Raw genomic sequence first — 18,843 nt, forward strand, 5'->3', positions numbered from 1 at the left:
ATAGATATATACAGGTAAAACATAAACATTAACTTGGGGGGGGGGGGGGGGGGTGAAACAAATGTTGTCCCCTACAAAAACGTAACTAAGCTAACAACCAAGACCAATTCACCCCAAAAAGTCACTTTAGTAAACATATTGGAGTGCTTGGAACGCCTTACTACCCACCGTTGCATGTCAACATTCCTTAATACAACACCACGTGAGCGCTTACCCGAAGGAGAGCGTCAACCAAACCACCGCCAGTTTCTTGGTGTTGTCCTTCACAGGGTAGTCGAAGCATCTCATGAACGTGGACCAGATCTGGGACAAGACAACGCTTGTCATGATTCCATGCGTTGAACCTCAGACTCACCTTATCCACAAACCGTAGGATTGCATGATTATCACTTCAATATTCCTCCTTAGTAGTAGCAGCAGTTGTGTGTGTGTGTACATACGCTACTTTTTTCCTGCACTTTGAGCCCTGCGGCTTATTAAACGGTGCAGATATTTTATGGATTTTTCTTCGCGGATGGCCATACAATTTATTTTAATTTTTTTTTAAACACGCAGAGCAACTGAAAAGGCGTGTTGTTGTTTGTGCTATGGCGCCATCTTTTGGACGAGTGCTCTTCTTTTGAGAGCTTTCAACCGGAAGTAGAAGTGCCGTTCCGTCTTCTCACCGTCCATTGTTTTTTCTACTGAAATGATTCTCTAGTCATCACTCCAAGCAATGTTTGTAAGTTTTACAATATAACTAAAACTATTCAACTTACTAAACCGTCACATGCATGATGTCTGTCGGAGTGTTTTCGAGCATATTCGTACGTTCTATTGTAACGTAATGAAGCTCGTGTCGTTAGCATTAGCAAATATGCTAACACGTTGTTTACAAGACGTGTCACGGAGTTATTGAGCCTGTTAAGTTGATTGGACCGCTAGCTTCCGCAGCTAGTAGGTCCATGACGATGACTTCTGTTTTGTTTGATCAGCCGTTTTACTGCCCTGTTACAGACACCGTTTGGAAACAATTAAGGTATATAAATAAACATTTAAAAAATATTTTCTACCAATATATATCTGCGGCTTATGGTGTGTTGATGCGGTGACTTCTGTTTTGTTTGATCAGCCAATTTACTGCTCTGTTATGAACACTGTTTGGAAACAATTAAGGTGTGTAAACAAACAATTAGAAAATCTTTCCTACCAATGTATATCTGTGGCTTATGGTGTGTTCATGACAATGACTTCTGTTTTGTTTGATCAGCCGTTTTACTGTCCTGTTACAGACACCTTTTGGAAACATTTAAGGTGTGTAAATAAACATTTAAAAAATATTTCCTACCAATGTATGTCCGTGGCTTATGGTGTGTCCATGCGGTGACTTCTGTTTTGTTTGATCAGCCGTTTTACCCCTTTTAGCCCTTGCAGCACTAACTCTTCCGGGACGCTACAATATACCCCCCCCCTCCCCCAAACCCCGCCCACCTCAACCTCCTCATGCTCTCTCAGGGAGAGCATGTCCCAAATTCCAAGCTTCTGTTTTGAGGCATGTTAAACAAAAAAAATAATGCACTTTGTGACTTCAATAATAAAATATGGCAGTGCCATGTTAGCATTTTTTTTTCCGTAACTTGAGTTAATTTATTTTGGAAAACATTTTTACATGCATCCAGCGGGGCATCACAACAACATTAGGCATAACAATGTGTTAATTCCACGACTGTATATATTGGTACCTGTTGATATCGGAATCGGTATTAAGAGTTAGACAATATCGGCAAAAAAGCCATTATCGGACATCTCTAATATTGACAAACCCCGTTTCCATATGAGTTGGGAAATTGTGTTAGATGTAAATATAAACGGAATACAATGATTTACAAATCCCTTTCAACCCATATTCAGTTGAGTGCACTACAAAGACAACATATTTGATGTTCAAACTAGTAAACTTTTTTTTGTTGTTGCAAATAATCATTAACTTTAGAATATGATGCCAGCAACACGTGACAAAGAAGTTGGCAATTGTGGCAATAAATACTGATAAAGTTGAGGAATGCTCATCAAACACTTATTTGGAACATCCCACAGGTGTGCAGGCTAATTGGGAACAGGTGGGTGTCATGATTGGGTATAAAAGCAGCTTCCCAAAAAATGCTCAGTCTTTCACAAGAAAGGATGGGGCGAGGTACACCCCTTTGTCCACAACTGCGTGAGCAAATAGTCAAACAGTTTAAGAACAATGTTTCTCAAAGTGCAATTGCAAGAAATGTAGTGATTTCAACATCTACGGTCCATAATATCATCAAAAGGTTCAGAGAATCTGGATAAATCACTCCACGTAAGCGGCAGGGCCGGAAACCAACATTGAATGACCGTGACCTTTGATCCCTAAGACGGCACTGTATCAAAAACCGACTTCAATCTCTAAAGGATATCACCACATGGGCTCAGGAACACTTCAGAAAAAACACTGTCACTTAATGCAGTTGGTCGCTACATCTGTAAGTGCAAGTTAAAGCTTTAATATGCAAAGTGAAAGCCATTTATCAACAACATCCAGAAACGCCACCGGCTTCTCTGGGCCCGAGATCATCTAGCATGGACTGATGCAAAGTGGAAAATTGTTCTGTGGTCTAATGAGTCCACATTTCAAATCGTTTTTGGAAATATTTGACATCATGTCATCCGGACCAAAGGGGAAGCGAACCATCCAGACTGTTATCAACGCAAAACTCAAAAGCCAGCATCTATGATGGTATGGTGGTGCATTAGTGCCCAAGGCATGGGTAACTTACACATCTGTGAAGGCACCATTAATGCTAAAAGGTACATACAGGTTTTGGAACAACATATGCTGCCATCTAAGCATTGTCTTTTTAATGGACGCCCTTGCTTATTTCAGCAGGACAATGCAGAACAACATTCAGCATGTGTTACAACAGCGTGGGTTAGTAAAAAAAGACTGCGGGTGATTTCCTGGCCCGCCTGCAGTCCAGACCTGTCTCCCATCGAAAATGTGTGGCGCATCATGAAGCGTAAAATACGACAGCGGAGACCCCGGACTGATGAACGACTGAAGCTCTACATAAAACAAGAATGGGAAAGAATTCCACTTAGAAAGCTTCAACAATTAGTTTCCTCAGTCCCCTAACGTTTATTGGGGGTTGTTAAAAGAAAAGGTGATGTAACACAGTGGTGAACATGCCCTTTCCCAACTACTTTGGCCCGTGTCGCAGCCATGAAATTGTAAGTTAATTATTATTTGCAAAAAAAAATTAAATTTACAAGTTTGAACATCAGATATCTTGTCTTTGTTGTGCATTCAACTGAATATGGGTTGAAAAGGATTTGCAAATCATTGTATTCCGTTTATAATTAAATCTAACACAATTTCCCAACTCATATGGAAACGGGGTTTGTGCTATCAAGTTTAGTGGGTGCAGCTTATAGAAAAGTGCACTTTATAGTCCAGAAAATACAGTACACGTTGTGTTATTTTTTCAAGTTCATTTGGTGTGAGTCTGCCAACTTGTGGTGTGCAGTATTCCCGTCTTGAAAGTAAGAAGAGTTCAAAGGAAACTCACCCCCCGGAGTTCCGTCTTGACTTTGATGAGAACTTTGATGGCCGCGTTGCTGGACTCGCTCTGCATCTCCACCAGCTCGTCCAGCTGCTTGGGGATCTTGATGCGGTTGACCTGCAGCGGGACACACACACACACACACACACACACACACACACACACACACACACACACACACACACACACACACACACACACACACACACACACACATTCTCGTCAGTCCGGTCTTGTCGCGGCCAGGAGGGGGCGCCCCTGGGACTCACGGTGAAGACTCTCTCCGGCTCCCCGCGGGCTCGCATGTTGGTGTCGTGGATTTGTTTAAGGACCATCCACGCCTCGTCGTGTTTGCCCATCTAGGCGAGAGTCGGGCGGTGTTTTAAATCCTAGCCACGGTCGGGGCGGGTGTGGCCGCTCTCTCACCTGTAGGAAGAACCGAGGGCTTTCCGGCATGAAGGTGAGGGCGACCACGGCGGAGACGCAGGGGAAGGCGCACACCACCACAAACACTCTCCAGCTGTGGAACTGGTAGGCGGAGCCCATGCTGAAACTCCAACCTGGCGTGAAATGAGCACAAGCACCGTTATCCATCAGTTCATCTGTTGGTGTAAACAACCCTGGATAAAGTTCTACCGTCCAGATTTTCTGCAAATACGTATTATTTTCGGGTCTCCCCATGTCTAGCATTAAAAGATTACAGTTGGTACAAAATGCGGCTGCTAGACTTTTGACAAGAACAAGAACGTTTGATCACATTACGCCTGTACTGGCTCACCTGCACTGGCTTCCTGTGCACTTAAGATGTGACTTTAAGGTTTTACTACTTACGTATAAAATACTACACGGTCTAGCTCCATCCTATCTTGCCGATTGTATTGTACCATATGTCCCGGCAAGAAATCTGCGTTCAAAGGACTCTGGCTTGTTAGTGATTCCCAAAGCCCAAAAAATGTCTGCGGGCTAAAGAGCGTTTTCCGTTCGGGCTCCAGTACTCTGGAATGCCCTCCCGGTAACAGTTCGAGATGCCACCTCAGTAGAAGCATTTAAGTCTCACCTTAAAACTCATTTGTATACTCTAGCCTTTAAATAGACTCCCTTTTTAGACCAGTTGATCTGCTGTTTCTTTTCTTTTTCTTCTATGTCCCACTCTCCCTTGTGGAGGGGGTCTGGTCCGATCCTTGCCTGTGTGTCCTGTCCACGGAGGATCTAACATAATATTGTGAGAGACCAGTCCATAGTGGATTTAACTTAATAGTGCGAGTCCAGTCCATAATGGATCTAACATAATAGTGTGAGAGTCCAGTCCATAGTGGATCTAACATAATAGTGTGAGAGTCCAGTCCATAGTGGATCTAACATAATAGTGAGAGTCTAGTCCATGGTGGATCCAACATAATAGTGAGAGTCTAGTCCATGGTGGATCCAACATAATAATGAGAGTACAGTCCATGGTGGATCCAACATAATAGTGAGAGTCCAGTCCATGGTGGATCCAACATAATAATGAGAGTCCAGTCCATGGTGGATCCAACATAATAATGAGAGCCCAGTCCATGGTGGATCCAACATAATAATGAGAGTCCAGTCCATGGTGGATCCAACATAACAGTGAGAGTCCAGTCCATGGTGGATCCAACATAATAATGAGAGTCCAGTCCATGGTGGATTCAACATAATAATGAGAGCCCAGTTCATGGTGGATCCAACATAATAATGAGAGTCCAGTCCATGGTGGATCCAACATAACAGTGAGAGTCCAGTCCATAGTTGATCTAACATAATAATGAGAGTCCAGTCCATGGTGGATCTAACATAACAATGAGAGTCCAGTCCATTGTGGATCCAACATAATAGTGAGAGTCCGGTCCATAGTGGATCTAACATAATAATGAGAGTCCAGTCCATAGTGGATCTAACATAATAGTGTGAGAGTCCAGTCCATAGTGGATCTAACATAATAGTGAGAGTCCAGTCCATAGTTGATCTAACATAATAATGAGAGTCCAGTCCATAGTTGATCTAACATAATAATGAGAGTCCAGTCCATGGTGGATCTAACATAACAATGAGAGTCCAGTCCATTGTGGATCCAACATAATAGTGAGAGTCCGGTCCATAGTGGATCTAACATAATAATGAGAGTCCAGTCCATAGTGGATCTAACATAATAGTGTGAGAGTCCAGTCCATAGTGGATCTAAAATAATAGTGAGAGTCCAGTCCATAGTGGATCCAACATAATAGTGAGAGTCCAGTCCATGGTGGATCTAACATAATAGTGAGGGTCCAGTCCACAGTGAGGCCAGTAGGAGACCATCCTGAGCGGAGACAGAGATGTCACCAACCGATGCACAGACGAGCGGTCCACCCCGGGTCCCGACATTGGACATTTGGCGCTCCATCCGTGGCCACCAAACCTGTGCCCCTTCCTCCACGAAGGAGAGGGGGGTGCAGAGCAGAAAAGAAACGGCAGATCAACTGGTCTAAATTTAAAGCCTACGGTATACAAATGAGTTTTAAGATGTGCCTTATGGTCTGAAAAATACGGTACTCAAGAACTTAGTGCGGTGCTCAACATTTCCTTAGGAAACGTCTCGCGAGTGCATCCTGGCTCACATAAACCGCACACATGCTAACTTAAAGCGATGGGCAAACGAAGCCTCGGTGAGCGTGCGGCACACTCACTACCTGCACTGATACCGTGTCGGCGTTTCTTGACGGTCATCCATCCCAAGTAACTACGCAAATAAAATGGATAGTTAGTAAATACAGCAAGTTGTCCCCCCCCCCCTTCTAATTTTCAAAACAAATAGCGGATAAGGTGAAGTGGACGACGTGAGCGCCTTTTTTTTATAGCGAGTTTCCTTCAGCGTGGTCCGGCGAAAAGCTCATTAGGAGGATTACGGCTGTAATAGACCGGCGGCGATGGCTGACTGGTCACGATACTCAACATGATTTATGTCGCCGCTCTACAGTAAGACACACACACACACACACACACACACACACTATAGACAATTCTTCCTCACACTGCGACAAACACACACATTTAAGACAATGTTGCTACAGCGGCTGATTTTACAGATTTTTTCTTCTTTACTTGTGAGGGGGAATAAAGCAGACACACACACACACACACACATCTGGCCTTCACTCGCCAGTCAATGTAAAGAGCACTGCGGCGAAACCTATTACCCACAAACCACTGCTTCCTGCGGAGACCAAAAAAAAAAGAAAAAAAGAAAAAGTGCAGTCTAATCAGCTGACCTCTGTGAGTTTCGTTGATGAGAGTTTGATGTGGCGTTGATACAAGCAGGTGTGGATTACTCACTTTAAGCGTAAAGTATAAAAAAAAAAAAGAGATGCTACAGCCTGGGTGTCAGACTCCTTTTCATTGAGGGCCACATGGCAGAGGGCCGTTTTTAAAAGTAATTCATGTAGGAATTTGCCTCCGGATTTCATTATTCATTATATAAATTGTTTTGAGTAGAATGTTGATTTTACAGTGAAATCTTTACAAAATTTTACTATAAAATAGAGCTGTGGAAGTTGCTTCCCGGCGGCTCCACTGTGGACACGGCACAAAGTTTTCATGTTTTTCATAAGAGCTTTCCAAAATGTTTTCAGCATGTCGTGACATTGATTCATATATACATACACACACACACATATATATATATATACACATACACACCTATATATATACACAGACACACACACATATATATACATACACATATAAATATATATATATACATAAATACACACATATGTACACACATATATATATACAAATACACACACATATATGTACAAAAGACACACACACATATATATATATATACACACACACGTGTGTACATATACTGTATACATATAAAACATTGACTATATATATATATATATATATATATATATATATATATATATATATATATATAGTTTGTAGTTTATCCGTTATACAGTGCTCAAAACCGGGGTAGACCGGAATATACGTCAGGACAAAGTATACAGAGGCTAGATCATCCCTACAAGCCTGTTTCAAAACAGGCCTGTAGGGATGATATAGCCTCTGTTTTTCCTGACCTAACACATAATATATATACAGGTAAAACATAAACATATATGTATGTATATATATATATATATACATATATATATATATATGTATATATATATGAATATATATACACATATTTATATACATGTGTATATGTATACATATTTATATATACATACATATATATGCACACATATATATACACACATATACATACATATATACTGTATGTGTATATATACATATATATATATACATACATATACATGTGTATATGTATACATATTTATATAAACATACATATATATGCACACATGTATATATACATATATATACATACATATACATGTGTATATGTATACATATTTATATATACATACATATATATGCACACATGTATATATACATATGTATACATATACATACACTTACATACATATATATACAAATATATATACATATGTATGTATATATACATGTATATATACTGTACATATATACATGTATATATACATACATATATATACATATATACACATGTGTATATATGTATGTATATATGTATATATATGTATACATACATATATATGTATATTTACATACAGTATATACATGTATATATATATACATACATATATATGTATGTATAAATATATATACACATACATATATACATATGTATATACACACACACAAGCACGCACATACACACACACATATATTGTATAGACCAATTTTTATTTTATTTTTTTTCTCTAATCACCCCAAGTCAAAAAGTTTGAACAGCGCTGGTGTATGCAAATTGTGTAATGAGGCTATTGTACGTTTATATCCATAAACGTTTTTTGTTGCGATGTGGCCATTGCTAAAAACAAGTTTGACAGCCTTGCCTTAATGCTTCAGTCCCACGCAGGATTCTCACAGGAATGAGGCAAAAATACCACCTTAACTACTGTATGTCTCGTCAATCACTTTTGGACACACGTAGAAAAACTGCAGCGCCACCTGTTGCGCCCGGTGCTTGTCACAGTCTGCAGATTTTGCCGCGGTGGACAATTCTCGCAGGATTTGGATTCAAGGCACGTACAGTATTCCCTCCTCGTAATCTTTACTGTCACCACCTTTCTGTAGGTTTATTTAGGTCTATTTCCTGGAGTGTTTGTCTAGTGACTCCTCAGATAAGTGCTCATCAGCGTGACACGTTATAGAGTCGCACGCTGAAAGCCTTCCAGCGTCCATTCTTTCTTTCTGCCGTTCCATTAAAGCCGCTTTGGCCTTTTCTCCTCCTTGTTTCCTCCGCATCCCTTCACCTTTCCATTATCCCTCACAAAGGCGACATCAATCAGCCTTGTCCTTCTAATCTCTTGTACCCGCCCCGCACTCGGACTCCAGGTTCATTCGCCGACGCTTGGAAGACGTTACCAAGTCTGCAACACATTTTTGAAGCCTACACACACATATATAAAAATAATTTTGAAGCTTTTCAGGAGGAATTCTTTCCCATTCTTGCTTGATGTATAGCTTAAGTTGTTCAACAACTCCGTTGTGGTATTTCAGGCTTCATTATGCACCACACATGTTCAATGGGAGACAAGTCTGGACTACAGGCAGGCCGGTCTAGTCTTTTACTGTTGTAACTTGGCATTGTTTGCTGAAATAAGCAGGGGCGAATGAGCAGCGGGGCAGGGCACGCCGGAGCCCGGCCCAAGATGGCGGCGAGGGGGCGGGGACGGCGAGCGAGCGGAGAGGCGGGGCACGCTGGGAGCGATGCCGCAATCATGATCGGTTGCGCGGAGCGCCCAGCTGGGCAGAATCATCTAATCTCCTCGCAAGGTGTAAAAGGGCGGCAGCGGAGAGAAGGGGGGAGAAGGAGGCGGACGCTGAACTCGAGAGGACAAGAGCGAGAGGCAGACAACGACGCGGCAAAGTGAAAACGGAAGCTGAAAGGTTCTATTGCAAGAATAAAACAAAAAGTTGAACTGCTCAGGCCATGGCCTTCCTTGGTGGTCCTGGGAACCCGCACAACGGTGAGAGTCCGTCACACCCGTATGTACCTTTCAGCATTAATGTTGCCTTCACAGATGTGTAAGTTAGCCATGTTTTGGGCACTAATACACCCCCATACCATCACAGATGCTGGTTTTTAAAATTTGCGCCTATAACAGGCTATTTCCTCTTTGGTCCGGAGGACACGACGTCCACAGTTTCCAAAAACAATTTGAAATGTGGACTCGTCAGACCGCAGAACACTTTTCCACTTTGCATCGGTCCATCTTAGATAAACCTGCGGCGTTTCCGGGTGTTGTTGAAAAATGGCTTTCGCTTTGCATGGTAGAGTTTTAACTTGCACCTACAGATGTAGTGACGAACGGTAGTTACTGACAGTGGTTTTCGGAAGTGTTCCTGAGCCCATGTGGTGATATCATTTCCACACTATTGTCGCTTTTTGATGCGATACCGGCTGAGGGATCGACGATCACAGGTTTTTCCAGTTACGTGCAGTGATTTCCCCAGATTCCCTGAAACTTTTGATGATATTACGAACCATAGATGGTGAAATCCCTTAATTCCTCGCAATAGCTCCTTGAGAAATGTTGTTCTTAAACTGTTTGACAATTTGTTGACAAAGTGGTGACCCTCGCCCCGTCCTTGTTTGTGAACGACGGCGTGGCTCGGTGGGTAGAGTGGCCGTCTGCAACCCGAAGGTCCCTGGTTCAATTCCCACCTAGTACCAACCTCGTCACGTCCGTTGTGTCCTGAGCAAGGCACTTCACCTTTGCTCCTGATGGGTGCTGGTCAGCACCTTGCATGGCAGCTCCCTCCATCAGTGTGTGAATGTGTGTGTGATTGGGTAAACGTGGAAGTAGTGTCAAAGCGCTTTGAGTACCTTGAAGGTAGAAAAGCGCTATACAAGTACAACCCATTTATCATTTATTTATTTATAACGACCGAGCATTTCATGGAAGCTGCTTTTATACCCAATCACGGCACCCACCTGTTGCCAATGAGCCTGTTCACCTGTAGGGATGTTCCAAATAAGTGTTTGATGAGCATTCCTCAACTTTCTCAGTCTTTTTTGCCCCTTGTGTCAGCTTTTTTTAAACATGTTACAGGCGTCAAAATCCAAATCAGCAACTTTTTCGAATGTTAGGTATCTTGTCTTTGCAGTCCATCCAATTGAATATAAGTTGAAAATGATTTGCAAATAATTGTATTCTGTTTTAATTTACCATTTACACAACGTGACAACTTCACTGGTTTTGGGTTTTGTAATACTCTGACTGGTTAATTGTAAAAAAAAATAAAGAAATAAAATAAATTGGGTGCATTACACCAGGCACCGTTAAGAACACTGAAAAACAAGAACGATGAATACCGATATTCTTTCAGAATCCCTAGCAACGGTACTGGTATGGGACAATCTCCCTTATAGAATGGGAATAGGCAGCATCAAACACTGTTCGGGTCGGGATTTTCCCGCCGCCAAGTGCTAAATCTGCAACCGGACATGACAAAGCTATCAAAATATGGTACGGTCTGATTTGAGGTGAATCGGTACCCGGAACTGGGTCGGTACCCGTTTTGTTTTCGTTTGTGTGCCCGCCCAAGACTGCAGGATAGAACCGGGAAATATTTCTCACATGTTGCTTTTTAAAAAAAAAAAAAAAATGTATTGGCATCTCTGCAGCAGGCGGGGGACATCACCCTCACAGGTGCACGCTCCATTTCTGTTTGCAGCATTGCGACATTTTATTTTCCCGAAAACGCCGGCGTTCTTTATATGTTCTATCTCTGGGGGCATTGCAGTTATTTACTGCCATGAATCTAGCCATGAAGAACAAAGCCATAAGTTGTATCGGTCGTATAACCGTGGTAACGGTTAATAGTGTCTGTTTTCTCAGTACCTGTATAATGATTTCCCTATCATATGAATAAATAAGCAATATACAAAAAAAGGGGGAAAATACTACTTCACTTTAACTTAAAGACAGCATTTTTATTTTATTGGTATTTTTTTATTTTTTATTTTTGGGGGGGGGTAGGGACTAATTGGGAACAGGTGGGTGCCATGCTTGGGTATAAAAACAGCTTCCCAAAAAATGCTCAGTCTTTCACAAGAAACCATGGGGCGAGGTACACCCCTTTGTCCACAACTGCGTGAGCAAATAGTCAAACAGTTTAAGAACAACGTTTCTCAAAGTGCAATTGCAAGAAATGTAGTGATTTCAACATCTACGGTCCATAATATCATCAAACGGTTGAGAGAATCTGGAGAAATCACTCCATGGCCAGAAAACCAACATTGAATGACCGTGACCTTCGATCCCTCAGACGGCACTGTATCAAAAACTGACATCAATCTCTAAAGGATATCACCACATGGGCTCAGGAACACTTCAGAAAAAACACTGTCACTAAATACAGTTGGTCGCTACATCTGTAAGTGCAAGTTAAAGCTCTACTATGCAAACGGTTAATACTGTTTTCTCAGTAGCTGTATAAAGATTTCCCTAATAAGCAATATACAAAAAAAAGGGGGAAATACCACTTAACTTTAACTTAAAGTCAGCATTTTTATTTTTTGGGTATTTTTTTAATTTAAATTTTGGGGGGGGGGGGGGGGGGGGAATGTCTGTTTTCTCAGTACCTGTATTAGGATTTTCATATCAAATGAATAAATAAATATTATTTAAAAAAAAAACTGAATTACCACTTCACTTCAACTTAAAAACAGCATATTTTGTTGTTGTATTTTTTTATTTTATCTTCTTATTTGAGGGGTGGAGTGAAAAAGTGTCTGTTTTCTCAGTACGTGTATTATGATTTCCCTATCACATGAATAAATAAATATTATACGAAAAAAGAAGAAAAAAGGAAAGGAAAAAAGAAGAGGGAATTATCACTTCACTTCAACTTAAAGGCCTACTGAAACACACTACTACCATCTGATAGTTTATATATCAATGATGAAATATTAACATTGCAACACATGCCAATACGGCCTTTTTAGTTTACTAAATTACAATTTTAAATTTCCCGCGGAGTTTCTTGTTGAAAAGGTCGCGGAATGATGACGTGTTTGTGACGTCTCGGGTTGTAGCGGACATTAGCCCAGCACCACACACGGCTAAAAGTCGTCTCTTTTCATCGCATAATTACAGTAATTTGGACATCTGTGTTGCTGAATCTTTTGCAATTTGTTCAATTAAAAATGGAGACCATAAAGAAGAATGCTGTTGGTGGAAAGCGGTGGATTGCAGCTGCCTTTAGCAACCAAAACACAGCCGGTGTTTCTTTGTTTGTTGTGAAGCTTTAACACAGAGCGGTCAAGCGAACATGTTTCTCTACGTCAGCCAGCAAGTTTTTGGATGGGAAAATTGTGATATGAAGTCGGCTCTTGCCGGAGACTTCAGTGGATTATGTGAGCTCCTCCTGCAGCTCAAAAAGGCAGCTGTGATCTTGGCTCCTCGGCTTTTCTGAGAGACACTGGCGTTCACCGCAGCCATCCGACTTTCAGGTATGACTTTACAATCTCACTAAAACACTATTAAAGCAATAAGCAGGTAAAGCATGGGTGTCAAACTCTGGCCCGCCGTGTAATTTCATTTCGTTGAGGCAATAATAAATTAACATTAGAGCTGGCCCGCCGGTATTATACAGTGGCGGTGCCGCTGCATCACCACATTCAACGCTTATTCTCATACTTGCCAACCCTCCCGATTTTTACAGGAGAATCCCGAATTTCGGGGCCCCCCCCCCGAAAATCTCCCGGTGCAACCATTCTCCCAAATTTCCACCCGGACAACAAAATTGGGGGCGTGCCTTAAAGGTACTGCTTTTAGCATCCTCTACAACCTGTCGTCACGTCCGCTTTTCCTCCATACAAACAGCGTGCCGGCCCAGTCACGTAATATATGCGGCTTCTACACACACACAAGTGAATGCAATGCATACTTGGTCAACTGCCATGCAGGTCACACTGAGGGTGGCCATACAAACAACTTTAACATTGTTACACCACACTTTGAACCCACACCAAACAAGAATGACAAACACATTTCGGGAGAACATCCGCACCGTAACACAACATAAACACAACAGAACAAATAGCCAGAACCCCTTGCAGCACTAACTCTTACAGGACGCTACAATATACACCCCCGCTACCAACGAAACTCGATTTTGCATGTCACTATAAAGTTATATAAGGCTTGCTTGTTCAATATTCAATGCAAAATTTGTTTGGGTCTCTATTAAAAGGTTAAGTTGTTCAACTTTGGCCCGCGGCTTTGTTCAGTTTAGAATTTTGGCCCACTCTGTATTTGAGTTTGACACCCCTGAGGTAAAGGATCTTCCAGAATTATCCTAGTAAGTGTGTCTAATTACATCTGAAATGGTCCCACTGCCTCCTTTTTTTTTTGTGCTTCACTCTAACTTTCCTCATCCACTAATCTTTCATCCTCGCTCAAATTAATGGGGAAATTGTCGCTTTCTCGGTTTGAATACGTCTTGTTGCTGGAGGCTATGATTATAAACAATGTGAGGATGTGAGGAGCCCTACAACCGGTGACGTCACGAGCACATCGTCTGCTACTTCCGGTAAAGGCAAGGCTTTTTTATCAGCGACCAAAAGTGTTCTCTACTAAATCCTGTCAGCAAAAATATGGCAATATCGCGAAATGATCAAGTATGACACATAGAATGGACCTGCTATCCCCGTTTAAATAAGAAAATCTCATTTCAGTAGGCCTTTAAAGAAGAACATTATTTTTTTCTTCTTTTCTGGTTTTCTCAGTACATGTATTGTGATTTCCCTGTCAAATGAACAAATAAATATTATTTTATAAAAATAAAAATTAAAAAAAGTGACGTACAACTTTACTTCAACTTAAAGACAGCATAAGTCCATTCCAAAGTTGAACGATAAATAAGTTGGTGTTTCTAATTGCTACCATTGTTCTGGGTTTGACTACTGGGGCGGCATGGCTCGGTTGGTAGACTGGCCGTGCCAGCAACTTAAAGGGTTGCGGGTTCGATTTCCGCTTCCGCCATCCTAGTCAATGCCGTTGTGTCCTTGGGCGGGACACTTTACCCACCTGCTCCCAGTGCCACCCACACTGGTTTGGATGTGGCTTGGATATTGGGTTTCACTGTGTAAGAGCGCTTTGAGTCACTAGAGAAAAGTGCTATATAAATATAATTCCCTTCCCTCATTACAGTTGTTTAAGCTTTTTGTAATATGCCACGAGAATGTATGATTTGTTGCGATACTGTACTGGATTAATATCTATAGTACTCCAGGCTCCGATATTGCAAGTGGAAAAAGCTGTATCGTGTCGCGAGTCGCTCACCGTAGTGCGGGATGATGGCCCACGCCATGGCCGAGGCGTAGATTCCCCCGATCATCCAGAACATGCAGAGCCAGCTCAGGTGCTCGCCTCGCTTCTCCCGAGCCAGCACCTCGGCGAAGTACGAAAAGACGATGGGCACGGCGCCGCCGATCCTGCAAAACACAGCGTCGCCTCGTCGCGGAACGCCAACGTCGAGTCGTTTTGGAACGCCTCGGTCACGGAGGACTCACCCGAATCCCGACAGCATGCGGCAGAAGAGGAACATGCTGTAGCCTTGCACGAAGGAGGAGAGGAAGGCGAAGAAGCCGTTGAGCGACATGGATATCAGCAGGCACTGTCGGCGGCCCAGCCTGTCCGACAGACCCCCCCAGAAGAAGGCCCCGAACATCATCCCCAGGTACACCGTGCTTCCTGGAAACAAATAGAGAAGCTTCACTTCTGCCCCGGATCATTTCCCCTCACCTGTTTTCCCTTTGCAATCAAGACTATTGAAGTGGATCCTACAGGCCATCTTTTTCCATTTTACACCAGGGTTGTGCCGATATCAATATTTTAGTACCGGTACCAAAATGTATTTCGATACTTTTCAGTACTTTCCTAAAGAAGGGGGACCGCAGAAAAATTGCATTATTGGCTTTATTTTAACAATAAAAATTTGGGTATATTAAGCATATGTTTCTTATTGCAATTTAGTCCTTAAATAAAATAGTGAACATACTAGACAACTTGTCTTTTAGTAGTAAGTAAACAAAACAAAGGCTCCAAATTAGTCTGCTTGTCAGAGTTAGTCCGTGACGAACCCCAAGATGCAGAGATGGAGGCAGGCATGGAGTGAGAAAACATGATTTAATTAAATACTAAGACACAAACAAAACCAAAAGAGTACAAACACAAAGCGGATAACAAACAAAGAGAGCTAGCATGGGAACTAGAAAATAAACGGAGCTTAGCATGGAAGATAGCAAAAACAAAAAGGCCTAGCGTGGAAGCTAGCAGGTATCGAGCATGTAATACGAAAACAAACTTGGAAGCAGGGAACAAAAGGCAGTAAGCTAGAAACCGCAATCAAATATTTGTTAATTATATTTTATATAGCGCGTTTCTCTAGTGACTCAAAGCGCTTTACATAGTGAAACCCAATATCTAAGTTACATTTAAACCAGTGTGGGTGGCACTGGGAGCAGGTGGGTAAAGTGTCTAGCCCAAGGACACAACGGCAGTGACTAGGGTGGCAGAAGTGGGAATCGAACCTGCAACCCCCAAGTTTCTGGCACGGCCACTCTACCAACCGAGCTATACCGCCCCGATATAAATATAGCTTACCGCATCGCTATATTGACAAGACATGATACGACACGACAGGTAGCAACGACAAGAGCGACATCGACAATAATCCAGCACTGACTGGAAGACAAAGCATTACACAAATAGGATTGGGCTGATTGACACCAGGTGTGGCCCGGTGCCAATCAGCCGCAGCTGAGGGGAAAAAGCGCACAGGGAAAAAAACAGGAAACAGACAAAATAAGAGCGCTGACAGGAACTAAAAACAGGAAATACTAAACACACACAGAGGAAAAACTAAAACACAAACAAACTGTCAGTGGCAAGCCTGACACTGCTGATGTATGCAGTAACATATTGTGTCATTTATCTACCTATTATTTTGTACACATTTTGAGGGACAAACTGTAAAAAAATTACTATAAATCCACTTGCTCATTTACTTTTAATATCTGCTTATTTCCCATTTCAACAAGTTCTATCTACAGTTCTGTTAAAATGTAATAATCACTTATTCTTCTCTTCTTTGATACTTGACATTAGTTTCGGATGATACCACACATTTATGCATCGATCCAATACCAAGTAGTTACAAGATAAGACATTGGTCATATTCAAAGTCCTCATGTGTCCAGGGATATATTTCTTAATTTATAAACATAATATGAATTTTAAAAAAAGGAAAAAAAGGTTTGTGACGATAAAAAATTTCGATGTAATCATAGTAGTATCGACTTGATACGCAATTGTACTTGGTATCATTACAGTGGATGTTAGGCGTAGATTCACCCATGCAATTTGTTTACATTCAGGGGTGCTAGCTTGCTGTTAGAGCTAGCCATTTTTTATGGTGTTTGGACGTGTGGAGGAGGGCGTGGCCCGCGGGCCTGCCGCAGAGAGGGGTGTGCCAGGACCGGCCTCAAAGTCAGCGACAGGTGCGTATATGGCCCAGGTGGGCCTTGTTATCTAATCACATGTCGCCTTAATTAGCAGCAGCCCTGATGAGACGAGTTAGTCGGGATTGGAGGTGCTGCTGAGCGGACGCACCGGACAAAGACACTTTGCTGAAAACCAGAAAGCCTCTGCACTTGTTTTGAAAATAAAAAAATGTTATACCCTGAAATTCCTGGCTCTCCTGGAGGTGTGTGGTGGTCCGAAAAACCCACTAAAGGGCAACCTTTTTCACAATATCCACAATGTTCAGTGAGGAGGCTGACTCTAGCGTCAACACACCCGTGGCCACACCCCTCCGACTTTAAGGTACTATTTAACTCACTAAAACACCAGCAACACAATAAGCAGATAAGGGATTTCCCAGAATTATCCTAGTAAATGTGTCTAAAAACATCTGTATCGCTCTCACTGCCCTGGCCTTTTTTTTCTTTTCTTTTTTTTCTAGTCCTTCACTCTAAATTTCCTCATCCACGAATCTTTCATCCTCGCTCAAATTAATGGGGAAATTGTCACTTTCTCGGTCCTGCTGCTGGCTATGATTGTAAACAATGTTCAGATGTGAGGAGCTCCACAACCCGTCACATCACGCGCACATCGTCTGCTACTTCCGGTACAGGTAAGGCTTTTTTATTAGCGACCAAAAGTTGTGAACTTTTTCGTCGATGTTCTCTACTAAATCCTTTCAGCAAAAATATGGCAATATCGCGAAATGATCTAGTATGACACATAGAATGGACCTGCTATCCCCGTTTAAATAAGAAACTCTCATTTCAGTAGGCCTTTAAAGGGGAACATTATCACCAGACCTATGTAAGCGTCAATATATACCTTGATGTTGCAGAAAAAAGACCACGTTTTTTTAACCGATTTCCGAAATCTAAAAGGGTGAATTTGGCGATTTAAACGCCTTTCAATTGTTCAATTGACCTTTCATCTGTGACGTCACATCATGAAGCGACCCGCCATTTTCTCAAACACATTACACACACCAAGTCAAATCAGCTCTGTTAATTTCCGTTTTTTCCACTGTTTTCCGGTACCTTGGAAACATCATGCCTCGTCGGTGTGTTGTCGGAGGGTGTAACAACACCAACAGAGACGGATTCAAGTTGCACCACTGGACAAAAGATGCGAAAGTCCCTCGTTTGTTCTGCACACTGTACCGACGACAACTATGCTACGACAGAGATGGCAAGAATGTGTGGATATCCTGCGACACTTAAAGCAGATGCATTTCCAACAATAAACTCAACGAAATCACAAAAGGTTTTGTTGATGTTATTGATGTTGAGTGTGCTAATCAGACATATTTGGTCACGGCATGACTGCAAGCTAATCGATGCTAACATGCTATTTAGGCTAGCTGTATGTACATATTGCATCATTCAATCAATCAATCAATGTTTACTTATATAGCCCTAAATCACTAGAGTCTCAAAGGGCTGCACAAACCACAACACAAACCACTACGACATCCTCGGTAGGCCCACATAAGGGCAAGGAAAACTCACACCCAGTGGGACGTCGGTTGGGGTCGGCATAGCTCGGTTGGTAGAGCGGCCGTGCCAGCAACTTGAGGCTTGCAGGTTCGATTCCCGCTTCCGTCATCCTAGTCACTGCCGTTG

General features: G+C 42.1%; 1 protein-coding gene across 1 annotated transcript in view; it reads right to left on the reverse strand.

The window, feature by feature from the left end:
- The window catches only part of LOC133557447 (synaptic vesicle glycoprotein 2C-like), an 88,047-nt gene that overhangs the window by 19,078 nt on the left and 50,126 nt on the right, over nucleotides 1-18,843 (reverse strand). Inside the window, exons 3-8 of the mRNA XM_061907907.1 lie at nucleotides 15,211-15,391; nucleotides 14,981-15,132; nucleotides 3,993-4,126; nucleotides 3,836-3,925; nucleotides 3,573-3,683; nucleotides 215-303 (exon numbers count right to left, since the gene is read on the reverse strand). Of these exons, the coding sequence (XP_061763891.1) occupies nucleotides 215-303; nucleotides 3,573-3,683; nucleotides 3,836-3,925; nucleotides 3,993-4,126; nucleotides 14,981-15,132; nucleotides 15,211-15,391 (757 nt within the window). The remainder of the gene's footprint in view (nucleotides 1-214; nucleotides 304-3,572; nucleotides 3,684-3,835; nucleotides 3,926-3,992; nucleotides 4,127-14,980; nucleotides 15,133-15,210; nucleotides 15,392-18,843) is intronic.

This window comes from Nerophis ophidion, linkage group LG08 (assembly GCF_033978795.1).
Source record: "Nerophis ophidion isolate RoL-2023_Sa linkage group LG08, RoL_Noph_v1.0, whole genome shotgun sequence".
In the NCBI taxonomy this organism is placed as follows: Eukaryota; Metazoa; Chordata; class Actinopteri; order Syngnathiformes; family Syngnathidae; genus Nerophis; species Nerophis ophidion.